The sequence below is a fragment of the Sander vitreus genome, chromosome 1 (assembly GCF_031162955.1).
Source record: "Sander vitreus isolate 19-12246 chromosome 1, sanVit1, whole genome shotgun sequence".
Classification (NCBI taxonomy): Eukaryota; Metazoa; Chordata; class Actinopteri; order Perciformes; family Percidae; genus Sander; species Sander vitreus.
The window spans coordinates 30,980,319-31,003,522 of NC_135855.1; the positions used below are offsets into that span (position 1 = coordinate 30,980,319).

At 39.4% G+C, this 23,204-nt stretch overlaps 1 protein-coding gene across 1 annotated transcript in view; it reads left to right on the forward strand.

Moving 5' to 3' along the window:
- LOC144522719 (protein unc-13 homolog C-like) overlaps window positions 1-23,204 on the forward strand; it is a 117,033-nt gene that overhangs the window by 65,050 nt on the left and 28,779 nt on the right. Inside the window, exon 18 of the mRNA XM_078258019.1 lies at window positions 627-712. Coding sequence (XP_078114145.1) covers window positions 627-712 — 86 coding nt within the window. The remainder of the gene's footprint in view (window positions 1-626; window positions 713-23,204) is intronic.

The window sequence follows — 23,204 nt, forward strand, 5'->3', positions numbered from 1 at the left end:
TTGCTCTATAAAAGGATGTGCCAAAGGTTGGGGAGGAGGAAAGTCTGAGTGTGTAAGTGTGCAGGCAAGCTTGGGCATTGGTTTCCGTTGGAGCGTCCTGGCTGAGCAGATAACGGTTTCAATAGAAATTGTCAGACAACTGTTTTGTTGGAAACAAGGCGGCCTCCAGCAAAAGTAAAACATTTCCAGATAAATTGACCTATCAATTCTCAGGCCACGGCCCGGTCATCTATAAATGTCCTCCCATCACTGTCTGAAGATACGGATAATTAAACCATTGACACCTCACATTAAAGCTTTGACTGAAAATCTATAGGCATTCAAAATAGCAGATTACTTACCAAATAGGTTGCCACCCCCTCTCTCTGTCTTCCTTTGCGTAGTCATTTCCTCTTGCACTTTCTCTCATATATAAGCCCCAGACATGCATCTCTCTATTCTGCCCCTATTCAACCAGGTTTGGAAATGACAGGGGGTTATTAGTTGAGATTCACCAACCATGTCTTCTTGCACATCTGTTAAGTCGTTTGTTAGAGACTCAGGCTGGACCAAGCCATCAGGCCACCCAGTCGAGCGTGTTATTATACGGAAATGAGTCTGATTGAAATCCGTTTCAATTCCATCAGGTTTCCACAAGAGCTGAATGCTGGCAAGATCAGCGCTGAGATCATGTGGAGCCTCTTTGCCCTGGATATGAAGTATGCAATGGAAGGTGAGTAATGCTGCTGAACAGACAATTATCTCTTGCTTGAGGCCATGTGTGTGTTTGTCTGTAAGGGAGTGAATGAGAGCTGAAGATAAATGGTATAAATAGATTGAGTGTTGGTAAAGAATAATAGGTTACACTTTAAACCACTTCCACAAGGTACACAACAGCCTGAGTAGTCACGACTGATAGCTACTTGTTAGCTATTCACTAATTAGCAGTTCATTCTATGTTGTCCCTTCTCCCTGTAAACCTACTCAGGAAGAAGCTTTACTTGTTACTGTGCTCTTTTTTTTTTTTTTATCTTAGTGCTGTTTATTGCCGTGTGTCACAGTGTTGTTTATCGGCTGTGTCTGGCTCTGTTCAGCTCTACTGCCAGTCTAGATTACACATCCCTGATTTCACTCTATTGATCATAATTGAGAAACTGGAACTTCTTTTAATCAAGATAAACAATGAATCAATCGTATAATCAAAAACAGATGAGATGCTTAGGTTTGTGTGTGTGTGTGTGTGTGTGTGTGTGTGTGTGTGTGTGTGTGTGTGTGTGTGTGTGTGTCAAAACTGTCAAACTGTTCTAATCCCCCAAATTTACCATAATTATTGATACACAGCAGCCAGTGCAATTAGCATATAATAGGAATTTCCAATAGTGTTTATTTAGAATAAAGGCACTAAAAGGGAATTTTGCACCATAAGAAAGGAGTAATTTACAATCTGTAATCTAGCATGAGTCAAAATAATAAATCACTTTATTCAACTACTACTGATTACTCAAGAGTGTATATCTATCATTCCATAGCATCCATATGGTGCCTAATTTAAGCAATACATTTGCTGCAAAATGTATTTGGATATGGATTTTTGTAGTCTTTGTGGTGCTGTATAAGACATAGTTTTGCATTTGACTTGAGTGGAAAAGATTCCCAACAATATTTCTGAAATCAGCAAATGTATTGGTATAATGGATTATGTGGTGCTCTTATGTGGCCCCACTATAACATTTAGGTTGATGCAGGTATTTTTTTCATACATATCTTGCCCAGTCAAAGTTGAACCTATGGACCAATGTTGAACTAGACATGACAGAGCGGATGGTATTTGCTACTTTAATGTGTGTTAGAGAAAAGGCAGAGAAGCACCAAAAGAGCTTATTGGTGATTTATTCTCATCTTTTAAGCACACACCTACAGTACCGCTTTCCCCATGCTAAGCCATCTTGTGTTGCTATGGTAACCAGGTGCCACAGCAAATTGCAGTGTAGATTCTGTACATTGAACTGCAATATGATTTTGTATATGAGGTGGTTTTAAATGTGATCTGCTTTTTGGATACAGAGATGTGAATGGACTTTATGCATCTTTATGCATCTTTATGCATCTAATGACATGTGCAGCTTCAGCTGTGTGTGTGTGTGTGTGTGTGTGCAGAGATGAATGTGTATTTCTGAGGTAATGAGCAGTTATAAAGCAGCAAGAAGATGACTGGATTATGGGAACTGAGATTTACATTAAATCACTAATCCTAACCTTTTTTCAATTCTTTTTTTACATCTATAATTTTTAACATTCACCATATCCTTGTAAAATGAACTGTGATACCTTGGTGTTTACTGAAAACAGTACCCTCTATCTCACATTAGTGGTGATTGTAAAGTAAAATATTCTCAGACTTCTGTTGTCTTCTGTTACAAATAGTTGTTAGTTGTTACCTCAGCTCCTTCCTTTGCCCTAAAGAGAAAAAGCATTTTCATCACCTGGCAATGCAATACTCTCTGAAACTGTGTCTTTGTTTGTACTGGAAGGATAGTGACCTCTGTATGTTTTGTGTTGCAACACAAACCAGAATATTTTGCATAAAATCCAACCTACTGACATTGTAAAAAAAAAAAGAATACCATCTCTGTTGAGAAAGTTAAAACTGTAGTGTAATCACTCCTTTACAGACATGCCCAATTTATGCTAAACAATGCTATTTTTCTCATGCGGTACAAATGTTTTATTTTCGCATGAAAGTGAGACCATTTTTAAAAACTTGACCTCACTGTATAAAATGGGACCTCTAGAATAATCACAGCCACATGAAACTTTAAAACTAGGGCTGCTAAGCTAGATTTTTTTAATGACCGATAGCCAACCCTCGTTAACCAATCATTAACTGACAAGCAGTCAACACAGCAGGTTCATCCGTCCGGTAGAGTTAAGGCTCGGACTTTCTGCATTCAGCGTCTGCGGACATATACTGGTCGCGCAGCCACGATGTTGCATGCATTGTCATAGACACATACAGCCACTTTTCCCCAGAATGGAACTGTGCGACCAGTACAAATCTGCAGGTGTCTGCAGACCCGGGAAGCAGAGAAGGCTGTCCGAGTCTGTCTTCACCGCATTAATTAGTTTAGCTGCGAGGTTGTCAGCTGTGTGTCAGCCTGGCAGACTCTGTGTTTGGACGGCCGATTAAACTCACCAATCCTTACTGATAAAGTGGCATGTGTCACCTAGCTATTTGCTATGAGCACCATCCAGAAGTTTGTCGTGAGAGCCTCGAACTTTGCAAAAATAGAGCCTAAAACGCTCCAACAAAAGGCATGTGTGCTTGTGTGTCGCCACCATGAGTTGTATTAAAGAAATAGATTATATAGCCCATTGTTCTCTTACAGTGCAACAAACTTTTCTTTCCATTTTATTTTCTGTTTAACTGATAGTATTAATCATTATTATTGTTGGTTAATTATTAACATCCCTATTTACAACAACAAAGTAGATTTCAGGGCATTCAGAGGATGTATGGCTTTAGGTACATTGATAATAATGGTGTTTTGAGCACTTTACAGAACAGAAGTGCCCGCCATCCAATTGCCAAAGAATTCCGGCAGAAATCTCCAAATAACAAAAGGCTTTAATGCCAAATCACAGCATGGCATGTTTCTATCATGTTCCTAAAGGGCTTGGTGTCTTACAGTAATGTGTTTTTTTGTAGAGATTTTTGACAATTGCTATCAATTTTCTTGTCAAAATTGGTACCAAATCTGTATAAGAAATGGTATCAACCCAAAAATAGCTTATTGCTTAAAACATATGAGGCATATTTGAGCATGGAAAAGGGGCATCATATACTTCCATCTTAATGGTCTAAGCCCTCATACACTCTAAACTTTCCAAATTTGAATATGTGCCAAAGCGAAACACATTGTTTATCACAGATTTATGACTAAAAAGATTGAGACAGTGCTGAGCTGCATGTCTAGGTTCATTATTTTCAATTGATTAAAATGCTTCTGCTAAACAGCACAGTTTCATTATAGTTTAATAACTATTTAGATCACTAGTCTTTTTCACTTTTATGAAGGATAATATACACAGTTAAGTAGATCAATAAAGAGAGAGAGACACACAGGGCAATTGTGGTTCTCTGTATATGTATGGGTGCATATCTGAGTCAGGGCAGCTGGGCATGTGACCACCTAGGGTGTTACTGACTGCTGTCACAGCAGGTTTGGGAGTGTGTGTGTGTGTGTGTGTGTGTGTGTGTGTGTGTGTGTGTGTGTGTGTGTGTGTGTGTGTCCATGTTACAAAAGGAGACAAGAATCATGGATGCACTCAGTCACATATACTCTCTTTCTCGCCTCCTTCTTCTGAACCCTCTTCCCCTGCATTGCCTCCTCTGCCTCATCTTGTCAGTACATCACTGCCCGCCCACAGTGACACGTGCCAGGAGGAGGACATGACTGTCATGTTCCTCAAAGGAGCACTTTGTATGAATTATTGCTCATTTCTTGTTGGTCCTACTGGCTGTCACAGTTGTAGGTTTGGTTTGGTGGAGACAGGCTAGTAATTAAATGAAGGACATTTTGACAGCTCATAAACCGCATAACAGTGTGCTGCAAACATGCACATTGTAAACCACATAATGTGTTTTACTGTATAGATTGTAAAACCACATAAAAAACAGATGGTCTGTGTATTACTCACACTTAATATCGCAAGTATGTGAGTATAGTTTTTGTTACAGAATATGATGATGATGTGCATCTTTAAAATTCTTGGATGAATGATCCATTTACATTAATAACTGACATCTGCCAACTTCTGACAAAGCTACACTGTAGCCTAGTTTATTAGCTCCAAACCAGTTGATGGACATGTACCTAATTCGCATTTCTTCAAGTTTTAAACGTTCGCTCAAAATTCGCTTGATATTTGTACAGAAATACAGCTGCTGAAAGGCAGAGTAATACAGGCAGTGTAAGCAGACTAACCCAAATAAAGGCTTAATGACTTTTAACAGAAAAGTAAATTGTTCTTTATATTGGCCTGGTCAGGGACACATGTATCTGGCACATACAGTTGTATCTGGCACATACATAAATAATAGCAGTCCAACATCACTAACCTCATGAATCATTTTTTTTGGTAGAAGTGATATTTCTACATGGCAAATAATTTACTAGTAAGTGTTGTAGAGTCATAGAAAACCAACAGACCCAACAGTCATGACATGCATGCTGCTCATTTTGTGTAATTGAATCTGTAATGGAAAGGGGCATGTTCAAAAGAATAGCAGTGTTGTGTTCAATTAGTGAGGTGATTGATTCTGTGAAGAAACGGGTGTCAATTATGGCCCATATTTAAGGAAGGAAGGAAGCAAATGTTGTGGATGCTGGTTATAGTGCATTTCACACTGAAATACTCAGCAAAATGGGTCGTTCCAGACATTGCTCTGAGGAACAGTGGACTTTGATTAAAAAGTTGATTGGAGAGGGGAAAACATATCAAGAAGTGCAGAAAATGATAGGCTGCTCAGCCAAAATGATTTCAAATGCCTTGAAATGGCATCCAAAGCCTGAACGACGTGGGAAAAAACGGTCAACTACCATTCGAATGGATCGAAAAATAGCCAAAATGGCAAAGGCTCAACCAATGATCAGCTCCAGGAAAATCAGAGAAGACTTAAAGTTACCTGTGAGTACTGTTACGATCAGAAGAAGGCTATGTGAAGCAAAGCTATCAGCTAGAAGCCCCTGCAAAGTCCCATTGCTGAAAAAAAGACATGTACTGAATAGGTTAAAATTTGCCAAAGGACACATTGACTGGCCAAAGGAGAAATGGGGGAACATTCTGTGGACTGATGAGAGCAAAATTGTTCTTTTTGGGTCTAGGGGCCGCAGACAGTTTGTCCGACGACCCCCCCCCCATGCACTGAATTCAAGCCACAGTACACTGTGAAGACAGTAAAGCATGGTGGTGCAAAAATCATGTTATGGGGATGTTTCTCATACTGTGGTGTTGGGCCTATTTATCGCATACCAGGAATCATGGATCAGTTTCAATACATCAAAATACTTGAAGAGGCCATGTTGCCTTATGCTGAAGAGGAAATGCCTTTGAAATGGGTCTTTCAACAAGACAATGACCCAAAACACACCAGTAAGCGAGCAAAGTCTTGGTTCCAGATGAACAAGATTGATGTTATGGAGTGGCCAGCCCAATCCCCAGACCTCAATCCCATAGAAAACTTGTTGGGTTACATCAAAAATGCTGTTTCTGAGGCAAAACCCAGTAATGCAGAGGAATTGTGGAATGTAGTTCAATCGTCCTGGGCTGGAATACCTGTTGCCAGGTGCCAGAAGTTGGTCGACTCCATGCAACACAGATGTGAAGCAGTTCTCAGAAATAATGGTTATGCAACTAAATATTAGTGCAGTGATTCAAAGTAAAGCAAACCCTTGAGGTATGTTTTAGTTTATACAGTAAATGTTTGAGTTTGTAAAGAAAAATGCAAATACTGCTATTTTTTTTAACAGCCCAATATTCCTTTTTCTTCACTTTCTGTAAAGGTATAACACAAACTTGATCAATTTTGGTCATGTTTTGATTTGGAATTGAATGTGCAGTGTTCCCAATGCATTGATATTATGGAATTAAAAGCTATTCTAAGGATTTTGAGCATTATTCACTTTTTTTAAACACACTGCTATTATTCTGAACACAACTGTACATGTGTGTCTGTGTTAGATCTAAAAAAAAAAAGATGTGTGGCTACAGAAAAGACCAATATTTGGTTATACGTAAAAGAAATCAGTGAAACCACACAGGATTTAATCATTCCAATGACGGCTCACTGCTTTCTACAAAGATCAGTCACAAAACAATAATTCGGCTGCACATTCACGGAGGAACGCTAGCAGTTGATTGCGAAGTCATCTTTGATTAAATGTTTTGTGTCAATTGTTTAATAAAAATGATCGAGGAGTATTCTTCTGCAAGTAAGAAATGTACTCAAAAAGGCATTTGTTTTTTTAATTCCCTTGTGTGACATTTCCTCCCGCCGCCATACTGTCAAACAATGTCACTGCCTTCGTTTTTTTAACTGTGTGTGCGAGTTGAGATGATCAGTAGAAAAGCTGCAAAAAAAGTGCACTTTTGATTGATTGATTGATTGATTGAAAACTTTATTGAACAACAATCAACAAGAGGTGTTCAAAAGGATAAAAAACACAATAAAGCCCAAAGGATTGTGGTCCTTAAGATGAAAGGGGTACTTTCACATTACATGCTGTTCACATTTGCATGCTGCAGTGTGCATGTGCATATTCCTTCACTCGTGCATGTACTCTTTGTGCTTTTACACAATGAATGGTGATAATGAGGTGGGAGTAGTAGGTATAGGTCCAGGTTGCTGCCTGTAATTCTCATTCAGACAAATGGAAGTAACTCAGAGTGACCTGATTACATAAGAAGTGACACGTAACTGGTAACTGGCTGACAGAGACACCCTGAAGGAGGCGGGCCAGAATGTCCTGCTTTGTTGGTCTGTGTTTCTCTGTTTGTGTGTATGTGCATTTGTGGAGTAGTGCGAGTGTTCAGTTGTGCATGTAAGTATGAAAAAATGAATGAGAATAAAAGAGGAATCTGTGCGTGTGTGCACACATGTGCATGTGCATTACTTAATGAGGTCTTTGATGCATCCTCTGCTTTCTGCTCAGAGGCCTTTGGTGCCAGTGCTGGTGCAGAAATGGATGCTGCTAATTTTAGCATCTCTGTGTGAATCTCTGAATGTGTATGTGAGAGAGAGAGAGAGAGAGAGAGAGAGAGAGAGAGAGAGAGAGAAAAAGTAAGTAAACTTTATTTATACAGCACCTTTCACAGACAAGGGGGATCACAAAGTGCTTTACAATAAAATTAATAAAAACAACAACACATAAAATACAAAACCATATGGAGAGAGAGAGAGAGAGAGAGAGAGAGAGAGAGAGAGAGAGGTAGGATGCAAGACAAAAAGAGAGTGGATAAAATAAGACACTGAGAAAAGGAAAAGGAGGATGTGAGAGAGTTAATGACTATGACTGAGATTCCTCTTTCATTCATTAGCTACATGATAAACATTCAAAAGGGTACTAAATTAATCAGGTAGTGTGGAGCCAGCTCACCAACCTCCAGATAAGATAAACAGAGGGTATCACTACTAAGGCCACGTCCACACGTACCGAAACAATCTTTTTTTTTACCCGTCTTCCCTGGATTCGTTTCAAGAATAGTTGCGTCCCAAACGGATCCATTTTTACATGACTCAACGCGCTACTTCATTTTCCAGGCCTATAGGCGGTGCTTTTTCTGCTACAGAAATTCGCCAAAAAACGGAGAAGAAGAGCATAGTCACTTCCACTTCCCATCATAACATGGCTAGACTATAACGTTCTCTTAATACATCCATGGACTATAATAACTTTCACCACTGCTCAATTTATAAAGGCTGCCGCAAGAAAACGTGTCTTTGTTTACAATGTATAATGTGCTGTTGGATTGCTTTTTATTTTGCAATTCTGTCTGCCATCGGACATGATTGCAGCGCCCTAGCAGCGAGCTAACGTTACGGCGCTAACATGTGCTAGCTAACATCGGCAGTCAAAAAAAATTAATGATCCAATGTCTTTTTGATAATCTACACGTTTTTCTTGCAGTCGTGTGTGGCCGTGCACTAGTGTGGGTAAGAGGTCGAGGGGTGTGGCGATGACATCATCGATACGGACGTATTCGTATTCGCCGTCCAAACGAAGCCAAAAGGGAGTCGTTTTCGAATTTTTTCACCCTGAGACCAGGTTTCAAAAAAGTGCGTTTTGAGGCAGTGCGTTTACAGAGTTAATTTGGACGGGCGGCCCAAACAATGCTAAACGTGCGTTTGAATCAAAAACCGTCTCCGTGTGGATGGCTCCTAAGACAAGGGGAGGAGATCCCCTATGTCACCTCAGTCAAAATTGTGCCTTAATAATGGATTAATATGAATAACTTCACTGTATTTTGGCATCAAACAATGATTCATTATCGAGAGGAGATGTACTATGTCTAGACTTCAGAATACTTCTGTGATGAAGTTCTACAGTACATGCTGTATAGCCACTGTGTATAGCTGTTTAATGGCTGTGGTCTCTGGAGCATGTCATTAAAGATCCAATGCTCCAGCAGCCCATTAACTCAAATTCAGCCTGTTGGAACAGCTTCAATCCATAGAATAATTTAACTGAATTTCAATTAATGTACCTCTGCAAGGGGAGTTTTGTTTCCAAAGAAAGATGTGGTGTATGAGGCTCGGGCGTGGCTAAAGGCTGTATCTTGTCCTACGGTGTGATTTGAATAAGTTATTGTGTTTTCCAACTGTTAGTTTGTAATATATTGTTGCCGTTTCCAGTATAGCACAGCCCATTCAATTCTGATCTCTCTGTGCCTCAGCTAAAAGTGTATGGCTTTTTCTATATTGATATGTTTAAAACAAAATATTTCCCAAATGTTACATTTTGCAGTGGACATTTGTTTTAAAGATCTACACTGCAATGGTGATTCACTATACTGAAGCAGAGTGGACTCTTACATTAGTAAATCATAAGTTTGGCCGTGTCTTAAAGCATTATATGTTTGCGTTAGTGTCTGTATGGGCTCTGGTGGCATAGCAGAGCTGTGTCAGTATGCCCCTGTCATACAGCTTAGGAGGCCCTTTGACAGAACTGGGTCAGAAGCCAAGATGAAGGAATTATGTCACATAGATAACTACTGTATACTGGCCTCGGCTGATACTCTGGTCCTCCAGCCTTTTCCCTCGAGCAAACCTGTCCAACCACACACTCCTATAGACCTATTCACTGAATGGTAACTAGAGCATGGACATGCCGTGGTGATCCGATGCAGCTCATCATAATATCCACAGCATTTACATTAATGAGGCCGAGAGTGAGTGAGTCTCCTGTGAGTTTGTCTGTCCCTGTGGGCTGAGTCAGACAAGATGACATCCTCACCAGGGACCTTGAGCCTACTCCTCCCTCAGGACCGCCCACACCAGCAGGACACAAAGGCACAAACACACATACAACTATGTATGCATGCACAGATGCGCACACACATGCTTAATGTAACACACACAAATATGAAGGCCCTATTTTAATGGCCTTATTGCAATGCTAGATCATATGCGTACAGAATATGAGAGCGTATTCAAGTACACTTGATACTTTTGTTTATATATGTATATATTAGCAAAGGCGCAGAAGAAGTGGAATATGAATAGGATGGGTGTGGTAACTAATCATTATCTTCTCAGAGAGTCACAGCTCCATTAAACAGCTGTACCAATCACAATGGCTCTTAATTAAAGTGTCTCACTAAATGAAGAAGAGAGACCAGACTGGCTTCTCCAGGCATACTATTGTTGTCCAGTAAGTGGAGAGTGGCAAGCTGCTAATGTATGGTGCCACAAACCATTTGCATGATTGCATAAACAGACAATTAATTAAATAAAAATTAAAAAAAAGATTTGATTATGATTTTTTACGATCTAATTTAACCAAACCAATTACAGTCATAATTCTGCTGTATCACATCATATTGCTGTTAACAATGAAACAATCTAACCTGTTGGAAAGAAGGCGATGGAGCACGCAGCTGTTGTAGTCAGTTACCTGATATTTATGGATAGAAATATATAGAGAGGATAAAGGTGGTGAGAGGGTTAAGTGATGTAGGGAGAAGAGGGATTTTTCATGGGAATCTTTAGCTCATTATAAACGCAGCCTCATCAGCATTCCTGCTATAATTGCATTAAACTTGCGTTTTTGTTTGTCAAAATATGTCAGCTAGTTGAAGAATGTGCAATCAAAGTCTTCTAAACATATTCCACTTATTAACATTGCAGTAAAAATAGATCTGGGGCCATATTACAGAAACCTTTTAACTTACAGAGCTTATCTTGACTTTTTGTAACCATGGTAATTAGGGTTAGGACCTGATTTAGGAAAAAGGCCTTTTCAGATGAAAAATTCCCACGTCAACAGTCCTATTCTTACTTAAGTTAGGATTTGCTTCCTTAATACCAAATTGGAAAAAATCCTATCTTAGACTCTTCCTATCTTAACTTAAAAAGATAGGAAGTTTCTGTAATGCAGCCCCCTGGTCCTTAGGCGTTTATTCTCAGTGCATTGTGTCCCTCTTAAAACCTTTGCATCATTCATAGTGTGGAGGGCACAAAAATGCCTTACAAATGGATAAAGAAAACTTCAATATCAGTAAAATAACACATTGTAGCGCTGCTTGCTTCAGTCTACGTTATGCTACAAGACAATACAATAGCACACTTTCAAACATGCCTGCACATACACAGTATGTTGAATGCTTTTTTAAATATGTCAATCCAAAAACATAGGAATTGATTTACCTTCCAAAATGACAGATTGCCCATTTGAAACAATCTTACACCTCAGCTTTTACAGAATAATTCCTGTCATGGAAGTGAAATTCATCAGTTAATGATAAATTACATTTCTGAGAAGAAAGAAAAAATGTCTGTTGCCGCCAACATTTTTAGCTGCAATTCTTCAGTACATAAAATTCAAAACCATTTTCTTAAAAAAAACAACAGATGACTCATTCTGAAGTCAGGCATCTTTTTTATGTTTGATTTCAGTATTTTTTAAAACAGTGCCCCTGCGACCTCATTTCCCTCAGATTCTCTCCTCTATTCAAACAATCACATAGGGCCTAGCGAATGGAAAATTATTTCCTTTTGCTTTCATTCAGAGTGTGCAAAGAAGCGCCCCTCTGTACTTCCATTTTCTAGAGAGAGAATATGAGCTTCATGACTCCTAAAGTGAAGGGTTTTGAAAGATGAAAGCTTTTCAGGAACTTAACCCTCTTTTAACCGTCTTCATACCACCGCTTTCGAAAGAAAAGTGTTATTGCAGATAATTTGGCTGGTACCATGAGCCACTCCATTCAGTAAATGAAATTCAGTTAAAGAATATAGAGCATTGTTTGTTAGACTACGTTCGTATTTGTAAGGCAAGGCAAAGCAAGGCAGCTTTATTTGTATAGCACATTTCAGCAACAGGGTAATTCAAAGTGCTTTACATAAAACATTAAAGAGCAGTTAGAAAACGATTAAAAAAAATAAATTAAAACATTAAAGAGCAGGTAAAAATGATTAAAAAAAAAATTAAAAAAACATTTCTTCGACCACAGGTCCTTTTGGCTACGGGTTACTTGGTGTTTTCGTTACCCATTACAAGATTGCAGTAGTTCTACTTTTCACTACGATGTAGCCGTCGCTACAAAGCTTAGTTTAATCTCGGTAAACCTTGCTAAATCCGGAACAGTTCACAGTCTGTCTCTTGATAAGTTAAATATCTGACAAGTTCACGGACGTTGTCTTTCTTATTGACCTAGTTCACAGACTAAATCTGACCAGTTCACAGACGTGGTCCTTGTATGGATAATCTATTGTCACACCCGTGTTTTTTGAGAGGTAATATTTCAGAAATATGTCTGTTATCTGTATTTTCGAGGCTTTCGTATAGCTCTCATAGCTGGAGGACATTTTTTTCTTTTCCTCCTCTAAATCCTGTTTTTAATCTATGTCACACCCGCGTTGGAGAAATTCTCAGAAATATGTCCGTTATCTGTTCAAAAATACCACTAGATAAAAGACAAGAATAAAACTGACAGTGCAGTATAAGAAATTAAAGAACTGAGAGATAAAATCCGCGAATAAAAGTTACAGTGCAGTATAAGAAATTAAACATTAAAGAGCAGTTATAGAATGTCGTACAGTGTCATCAATGCAACTTCAGTGTAACAAATGAACAGTTATTTAAAGGAAGGCAACATCAAAAAGAGCTTTGATTTAAAAGAACTGAGAGTTGCTGCAGACCTGCAGTTTCCTGGGAGTTTGTTCCAGATATGTGGAGCATAAAAACTGAACGCTGCTTCTCCCTGTTTAGTTCTGACTCTGGGGACAACAAGCAGACCTGTCCCAGACGACCTGAGAGGTCTGGGTGGGTCATAGTGTAGTAACAGATCAGAAATGTATTTTGGCCCGAAACGGTTTAGTGATTTATAAACCAGCAAAAGTATTTTGAAATCAATTCTTTGAGGCACTGGAAGCCAGTGTAGAGTAGGGCTTTGACTTTTGCCCCAAAATCATATTCGAAGTTTGTTTGTTTATTAATAATAATATTCGAATATTTATTAATAATATTTTGACCATTAAATGCCTTCAGTAAGACCTATATTGGTATAAGGTGTATATGTTCTGTCCACCAGAGGGCAGTGTATCAGTCAATGTCAATAGGCAGGCAATTATGTTTTCAGAAGAAAAACACATTGCCGCAACTGTTTTATTTTTTTTATGAAAAGTCAGACCCTGTATTAAACACAAACAGTATGCTTTCGACAGGAATTTCGGGGCTTTCACCGTAGCCTACGTAAGTGGTCTGATGTTCATACTTGTGCGCTGGTGTGTGCATTGAGACGGCATGTGTGTGTGTGTGTGTGTGTGTTGTGAGAGAGTGACAGTGATTACCGGTAGCTTCAGAGCGAGTAGCGACTCTAGGATCATAGTGAGAGAAACAAATCGTCTCCCCTGTGTTTTCTGACCACGGTGGGAAATCTGGAGCAGGGAAAGTTATCCATCTCCTTGATTTTACGTTGTTTAAGGAGAAAGAGAACCAGGAAATGCGCTACCAGGTGTCAGCACCCAATCCGTAACGCCTGTAAGATCTGCATGCGCAGAAAGTCGTGTTTGAAAAATGTGTTTTACAACACTGCCTGATCAGTTCTACACTTGCGCGAACACCGGCAAACTTCACAGCTCTATGCACGCGTTGGCGTAAGGATGTTTGGACATTTCTGGTTACCAGAAGAAAACATTAGACAGTAGACCGTTATGATGGCAGAGATGAAGTTTAGAAGGTGTTTGCTGGAGTTGCCTAAAGTATCTGTTAATGATATACGGAGGGTCGTCCGGCCATCCAGTACAACACCATGTAGCAAATTAAATAAAGGCTTCAAATTTTACGTTTCATCATTTCTTTGCAACTTTGAAGGTAATTTGCTAACGCTAGCTAGCACTAACGCTAGCTAGCCTGAGCTAGAAGCCTTGCTTTGGTGTTTTAAGTCATGACTCCGTCCTGCTTCAGGTTAATCATGCTTTAAATAAAGTTTAAGCATGTGTATACCTCTCACTTCATGTGTTTGTACTTCGATGAAAGTATCAGGTAAAAACAGGGCTACAAATGCGATCTCTGTGAGAGACCAGCAAACTCCTAGCAAACTATTATGTAGCTCAATGCTGGACATTTCACCCCAAATTCCGGACACTTTACTGTCTTTGTATTTGTTTAGTATTTGGTTTAGAAGCCTTTATTGGTGATTTTTTACGGTACAAAGTCCTGCTACACACGTACATATATAGCTAGCTATATATGCTCCGCTATGTCGCGTTAGCATGCTGCTATAATAGTTAGCTATGAGTATGCTAACGTTAGATTGTAGTGGAACGAAGCAGCACTTTCTAACGTCAAAAATCGCAGATGAAGGCTTCTGAACCAAACACTACACAATCGGACATATTTCAGCAATTGGGGAGAATTTAACAATATTGCCAGCTAAGATGACATGTTTACTGCCGTTAGCATGTAGGTACTATAGTGGTATACAGCAGTGGTGGCTGGAAGAGCTGTCATCCCGTCTCCAAAAGGACACTTATGTACGTTTACAGTTCATCGCATTAATAATACACAGTCTATGGTTATTAGTCAAGACGAAGTATTAAAAGTAAAAACATTAACATAAACAACACAACAACGACGTCGCTACACGGTTTTGGATCAGTAATAAGTCTCGATTGTTTGTAGCTATGACTATTGTATAATAAAGATTTAATTAAAAAAGTTGTGATGTTTGGTCGTAAAGTGTTTCAACACATGCGTGGTACAAATCGCACAGGGACATCGTTAGTTTTCTACTACGTAATTATGCGCATGCGCAGAACGGATCGTACAGGCGGTACGGATCTGGTACTGACACCAAGCCACAGGCGAGCGACGTGCGTCGCCGCGACGTGTAGTTACATTTTGAAATGCGTGAAAAAGCCTCGGAATCTGAATTGAAAACAAGGTTTACAAGCAAACACATTTACAAAAAATAATGCCCATAACAAGTTCGAAATTCGAATATTAAGGGCTGCCTAATATTCGTTCGAATATCATCATTTTTTTAAATATTCAAATTATATTCAAATAACGAAGTTTGGAGTCAAAGCCCTAGTGTAGAGACTTCAGTACTGGAGTGTGATCCACTTTCTTTAAAGTGGATCACAGAGAGAAAGAGTGAGGACTCGAGCAGCAGCGTTCTGAATCAGCTGCAGCTGTCTGATTGATTTTTTAGGGAGACCTGTAAAGACTCTGTTACAGTAGTCAAGTCTACTGAAGATAAGAGCATGGCCAAGTTTTTCCAAATCCTGCTGAGACATAAGTTCTTTAACCCTTGATATATTTTTAAGATGGTTATAGGCTGACTTTGTAATTGTCTTAATTTGGCTGTTAAAATTCAGGTCTGAGTCCATGACTACACCAAGATTTCTGGCTTTGTATGTTGTTTTTAACATTGTCGTTTGAAGCTGAGTGCTGACTTTTAACCGTTCCTCTTTTGCTCCAAAAACAACCACCTCAGTTTTTTCTTCATTTGTTCAATAAACTTAGTCAGTTGTTGTATTGGACTATAGTCCCCTGGCGATAAGGTTATATAAGTGTGTGTCATCCGCATAACTATGTTAACTTATTTTATTGTTTTCCATAATTTGAGCCAGTGGAAGCATGTAGATGTTAAACAGAAGAGGCCCCAGAACTGAGCCTTGGGGAGCTCCATACGTCATATTTGTATGCTCAGATGTATAATTACCTATAGACACAAAGTAGTCCCTATTCTTTAAATAAGACTCAAACCACTTTAGAACTGAGCCAGAAATGCCAACCCAGTTTTCCAATCGGTCTAGTAATATGTCATATTCGACCGTATCAAATGCAGCACTGAGATCAAGTAATACTAAGACTGAAATTTTGCCACTATCTGTGTTTAAGTGGATGTCATTAAAGACTTTAACAAGAGCTGTCTCAGTGCTGTGGTGTGGTCGAAAACCCGACTGGAAGGCATCAAAACTGTTGTTTAGTGACAAGAAAAGGTTGAGTTGTTGAGAAACCGTTTTTTTCAGTGATTTTACTTAAAAATGGAAGGTTTGATATCGGCCTATAGTTGCTCATTAGTGACGTGTCTAGATTGTTCTTTTTTAAGAGTGGCTTAATGACTGCAGTTTTCAGGGCCTGTGGGAAGATACCTGAGAGAAGGGACGTGTTTACAATCTGTAGAAGATCTGTAGCCAAACAATTCGAAACATTTTTGAAAAGGCCCATTGGTAGAATATCAAGGCAACAGGAGGAGGTTTTCAGATGTTGTATAATGTCCTCCAGGATTTTACGGTTAATCATATGGAATTTGTTTTGCCTGGACACTGTGACAACACATACCCTGTACTCAATATGGAAGCACTGACTGTTTGTCTAATTTTCTGAATTTTGTCTTTGAAGAAGGTGGCAAAATCATTGCAGGCCTTGGTGGATGAAAGTTCAGATGCTACTGGTACTGGAGGGTTTGTTAACCTATCAACAGTAGCAAACAAAGCACGTGAATTATTATTGTTTTTGGCAATAATGTCCGAGAAGAAGAATTGTAAGACAATGAATCAGAAATGCTTATCTAAAACAATAGTGCATACTCCTCATGCTGTTCTTAGAAAATTGGTATGAATATTAAAGTTCCATTAGGATGTATCCTACTATCTTTTGTGACCCTGGCCTTTGCTCTGGTGCCACCATCAGGCCAAAGTCCCCACTTGTAGATAAGAAATATAAGCATATTCATGCTCTCTCCAGGATGTACATTTCTGCTTTGCATTAGCTTTCCTCTAAAGCCACTCTCAGAACAAATATTGCAGTTATATCTCCTCTAGTAGTATTGATCTAAGAATTACACATTTTTCAATAAAGTTGTTACTATAACTTAGAAAAGCGTGCAGTGCATCTAACAAGCTTAAGACTGCTCCGACTTTTTTGATGCCATTTGTACTTTTGTTACATTAAATTAATCTTCATAGATTTGATGTCTGGTATGATATTTGTAGAAACTCTTCACTCTTTCCTTAACTCAGATGCACCAAATGTTTTTACTGTGTGCATATCTCATTGAATGTTTTTGCATACAAATTTGGTTTATGCGTGTCATTTAAAACTTCTAGTCAAGCAGTAATGCGTTTTTTTTAAACAGCAACTAATTTGGGGCAGTAGAAACCTACTACATTGATAACATACAGGTATATACTGTATATAGTACATGTGTTTGAGTGGATGCAATGTGAACACAAGCTGCTCTGCAAACGCTCACATATATGTGATTGTGTGCATGTGTGTGTCCATCCTGTATGTGTATAGGCTGCCTTGCAGCGCCAGCTCAGTTATTAAAGTGGAACTGCCACAGTGGATCTCTCTGCTCAGCTATTACGCAGCCTCTGCTCTTACAGTGGATCGCTCTGCAAAGATATAACGCAGCTTCTGCGGCAGAATAACTTCAGGTCTTCTCTAGAAAAACAATCTCGACTAAAAATTCACAATGTTTAAGCCACCTGCTCCTTCAATGACGCAGTCTGACTAGGTGAATCCAGGTGAAACCTTAAATCCTCCCTCGCCAATTTCAGCCATCAAAACTACTCCAGCCATGAAGGTTAGGTGTTGATGAAAGCAGCGATCCCTGCCCTCTCCGAGTGTTTGGCTCCAAAAGAAAATAACCCTAAGGTGCTGGTATCATTGTGGCTTTTCATATCAATTCAATTCAATTTTATTTATAGTGTCAAATCATAACAGGAATTATCTCAGGACACTTTACAGATAGAGTAGGTCTAGACCACACTCTATAATTTACAAGGACCCAACAATTCCAGTGATTCCCCCAAGAGCATGCATGAATGCGTAAGTGCGACAGTGGCAAGGAAAAACTCATTTTAGGAAGAAACCTCGGACAGACCCAGGCTCTTGGTAGGCGGTATCTGACGGTGCCGGTTGGGGGTATGATGAACAATGCCAATAATAGTCACAATAAAGATATTGTAATAGTTATAATAGTTCATGGTGTCGTAGAGCACAGCAGGGCGTAACAGGGCGTGGCAGGGCATTGGCCGGACATAGCAAGTCGAAGCCGGGCATTGCAGTGCGTAGCAGGGTGTAATAGGGCACAGCAGGGCGTAGGTCAGGACCACGGCGACAGCTGCCACCATGATGGATGTGCCATCATGATCTAAGATGATGATGCTGGGCGGAAAAAGAACATAAGGACTCCGGGGAATAAGCTCCCCGGAGCTATGTTAGTAACAAGCATTTCTGTGACACGAATACAGACAGATGGAAAGAGAGAGGAGAGAGAAGCTCAGTGTGTCCAAGGAGGTACCCCGGTAGTCTAGAACTATAACTGCATAACTAAGAGCTACAGAGAAGGGGAGATAGGGAGGCTGTGTTCCGTGATTGTGGCTACACACCTTCCCCCGCCGGTCTAGGCTAACGCTGCGACTCATTACTCCCTAAGTATATGTAAGCTTTCTATGGGGAGAAGCAGAGATAGGGTGAGGGTGCGCCATGACTGTGGCTACACACCCACCCCCGCCGGTCTAAGTGAACGCGGAAACTCCTCATACCCTAAATATAGTAAGCTTTTTAGTCCAAGCACTGAGCCTTGAGGAACGCTTTAGCGTACTTGGAGGATTTATCGTTGATATTGACAAATTGAGATCGATCAGAGAAATAGGACTTAAACCAGCATAGTGTGATTCCTTTAATGCCAACTAAATGTTCCAGTCTCTGTAAAAGGATGGTATGGTCAGTAGTGTCGAATGCAGCACTAAGATCTAATAAGACAAGTATGGAGACAAGTCCTTTGTCAGCAGCAATTAGAAGGTCGTTAGTAATTTTCACCAGTGCCATCTCTGTGCTATGGTGCTTTCTAAATCCTGACTGAAAGTCCTCAAATAGACTATTCCTATGTAAAAAGTCACATAACTGATTAGCGACTACTTTCTCAAGGATCTTGGAGAGAAATTGAAGGTTAGATATAGGTCTATAGTTGGCTAAGACCTCAGGATCGAGGGTGGGTTTTTTCAGAAGAGGTTTTATCACAGCTACTTTAAATGACTGCAGTACATAACCTGTTAATAAAGACATATTGATCATATCTAGTAATGAAGTGTTAACCACAGATAACGCTTCTTTAAGTAGCCTCGTTGGGATGGGGTCTAATAGACAGTTAGATGGCTTTGCTGAAGAGACCTTTAGCATTAATTGTTGAAGGTCTATAGGATAAAAGCAGTCTAAGTATATGTCACGTCCTGTCGTTCTTTCTAGCACTCCTGCATTCAAAGGTGAACCGTTAGAAGTTAAGGGCAAAAGGTGATGAATTCCATCCCTAATTGTTATAATTTTATCATTAAAGAAACTCATGAAGTCATCACTATTAAGAGCTAGGGGAATAGATGGCTCAGTAGAGCTGTGGCTGTCAGTCAGCCTGGCTACAGTGCTGAAAATAAACCTTGGGTTGTTCTTATTTTCTTATTATCAATGATGAGTAATAGTCTGATCTGGCATTGCTGACGGCCTTCCTATATGTTTTCATACTGTCTTGCCAAACTAAACGAGATTCTTCCAATTTGGAGGCACGCCATTTACTTTCAAGTTTTCGTGAGATTTGTTTTAATTTGCGAGTTTGGGAGTTATACTAAGGTGCTAGTTTCCTTTGCTTCATCATCTTCTTTTTGAGGGGAGCAACAGAGTCTAAAGTCATCCGTAGGCAGGCCGTAGCACCGTCTACAAAATTATCAATTTGGGAGGGACTAAAGTTAACATAAAGGTCCTCTGTTATATTAAAGCACGACATTGAGTTAAATGCTGTTGGAATATTTTCCTTAAATTTAGCTATAGCACTGTCAGATAGGCATCTAGTGTAGAAGGTTTTATTTAATTTTGTATAGTCGGGTAGTAAGAATTCCAAAGTTATTAAAAAATGGTCTGATAATAAGGAATTCTGTGGAAATACTATTAAATCTTCAATTTTGATGCCATATGACAGCACAAGGAATGAAACCAAATGAATCTAGTAGTGAGTTGAAGGCAGTACTAAGGCTATTGCTGTCAACGTCCACATGAATATTAAAATCACCTACAATAATTATTTTATCTGATTTTAGGACTACACATGACAAAAACTCTGAGAATTCAGATACAAGTTCAGAATACGGGCCTGGCGCTCGGTAAACAACAACAAATATAATTGGCTGTAATGTTTTCCATATCGGATGTTGAAGATTAAGAACAAGACTTTCAAACGAGTTATAATTAAGTTTAGGTTTAGGATTGATTAACAGGTTTGAGTCAAATATGGCTGCAACTCCCCCTCCTCGGCCTGAGCTTCGAGGAATTTGGGTATTAATATGACTGGGAGGAGTGGCTTCATTTAGACTAACATATTCTTCATGTCCCAGCCATGTTTCAGTAAGACTGAATAGATCAATTTGATTATCTGATATGAAATTGTTTACCAATATTGCTTTAGAAGACAGAGATCTAATCAGCTATCAGCTATCGGTAAAACATTGCACAATTTGAAACAGTCTAATAGTGTATCTTCTGGGATTTGTGTAAATATGTTAGAATCTATATGTGCACGTTGAACAAACTCCACCTTAGGCTTAACTGTATTTCAATCAGGAGAGACTTCGGATATGTTTTTAAAGGGTTAGAAAAACCCAGACAAATCTCCCGATGGAATCTAGATACTGATGGTGGCGGTGAAGGGGCACGAAGACCGGATCGAAAGATTCGAAGGGAGCGGTCAGCCGGAAGAAGACCGAGAGTGCTGTGGGTGAAGATGCCTGGAGGTGGAAGGGGAGGAGGAGGGTTGCACTCTTGCCTGAAATGACAACTGACAGCCGCAGAGGAGAGAACAGATTTAAAACATGGATGTCATGCTTTGATTGGCATGGCCAAATTTGATTGGATTAACTAAAAAGTGACTCCCTCGAAAACAGCTGATCAGTTTAGGAGAGAAGTGATAAAGTTATTGAAGTCTCCCTGAAAGTATTTACGCTGAGCTACATAAGTTGAGAAGATGACTTGAATAAATAGGCTTGCTGCTTAACACAAAAAAAAAAATGTATTTCTCATTTCATCGGATATTTATAGATTTTACTCTGGGCTGTTCTTGTAATACATTTCTTTCAGACCACTTGCCCATACTGTGATTTTCTGCTCATCTGATTCTGACACTGTATGTGTTAAGCCATGGTGGCTATGGCAACTATCCACCTTTTCTTACACAGTATATGGTCTATAGATGTATCAGAGACATTTTTTCAGGTTTCTTTTCTTTAACTATTTAAATGAACTTCAGAATAGTTACCCACTCCTCACATAAATTAGATCCACCGCACAGCACTTATTTAAAACACAGAATCTATCAGCACATTAGCTTGTCGTTTACTACAGAGCCTGTTAACCGGTACCGACAACGTTATGTTCACTTCACTCCTGTCTCTCATCTGCTCCGTGTGTGCAGCGTGATGCCCGCACAGGTGGTCAGTGTAGCACCTCTGCTGCGGACATGCTGCGGCAGACGTGTCGCACCAGTCCGTGTCTATGTATTTCAGCAGTCCCTGCATTCGGTGAAACACGAGAGCAGAGATATTTATGATCGTTTGAATTTTTGGCAGCGGCGTTCATCATTCTGCTGTTGTGCCACTGCAGAATGAATATAGGGGAAACACTGACTACATTGTTTTTAATATAACACAAATGTAAGTTGATCCTAATCCTTAAGTTACACCTGAACACACATACATGCTGTATATGACACGCTGCCCTTGTCATTTTAGTTTTTTTGAATGAAGTCCAACCTCAGTTTCAAAAGCAGGTTAAAAATAAATATATAATATAAACTTGACTTGAGTTGAACACTCACTATCTTCTCCATTCCAAGGATAAAATATTGCATTGTGCATTTGAATACATTATTCACAGGTAAATATGTTAATTACACATATGTAAATATTTCCCTCCAAGCTTAGAGTGAGGAGTGTAGGCAGACAGGGTATGCACTATTCATCAGAGTAAGCACCAAGGTTCTTATCAGGATTAAGGCACGACAGCCAGGGTGCAATGCATGGATTTAAAAATGTCTTTGATGTTGGGTGAATGTATGAAAATTGTATCTGCCAAACAGTGTGCAAATATGTGTATCTTTATTTATTCTTTACCATTTGGAAGCACCTGCTTTAAAATTAAAAAAGAAATCTATCACAAACCTTTTTATTTCCAGCTTCTTTAGCCTTGTGCCCCGACATAGCCACATTTTGTCTAAATACAGCTGAGATGGATTGGAGTTCACACCTGGCAAAATCCAATATGTCTCAAATACCCATTTATGATCAGATGTAGCTTCACGGCTCCCCACATTTTATCTGTGGAAAACTCTAACAGCCAAACCAAAAATAGATGTCTGCACTTTGCTACAGAGAAATGAGTCATATGGCTATTTGCATACTTTATAAAAAGTAACAAAATAAGAAAGAGATGGTTAGACAAAACTGACACTGAAAAGTCACACAGAGCCACTAAGAGTGTAAGAGAGACCGAAACATACACACAGGAAGGGTTGGAGTGAGACAGGGAGAGGGAGAGCATGGTGACTTGCCTCGGGTTAGGAGCGAGTTTGGGAGGTTAATGAGTTATTGTTCAGTGCAGTTGAGGGTGCCTTTGTGTTAACACAACACAATGCTATGTAAACAAATGTGGACTGACATGTGAATGTGACGCGAGACTGACGTGAGAGATCTGCCACTTCTATGGTAAAGGTTGTGTTAGGTTTATGTAATAAAAGTTTTTTGGTTAAGGTCAGGGGACGACTGTGGTCCTGGTTCAGTGAACTGTCTTCCCAACCAGCCACCTTCTACCACTGCTTAAACTGTCTTCAGTCAAAGTCTAGGTAACTAATTTAGAAACACTGATAATAATAATAATAATATTAATAAAAATAAATAAATAAAGCATTAGATTGCTGATTTGAATGTCTATTACCATGGCAATGATTGAAAG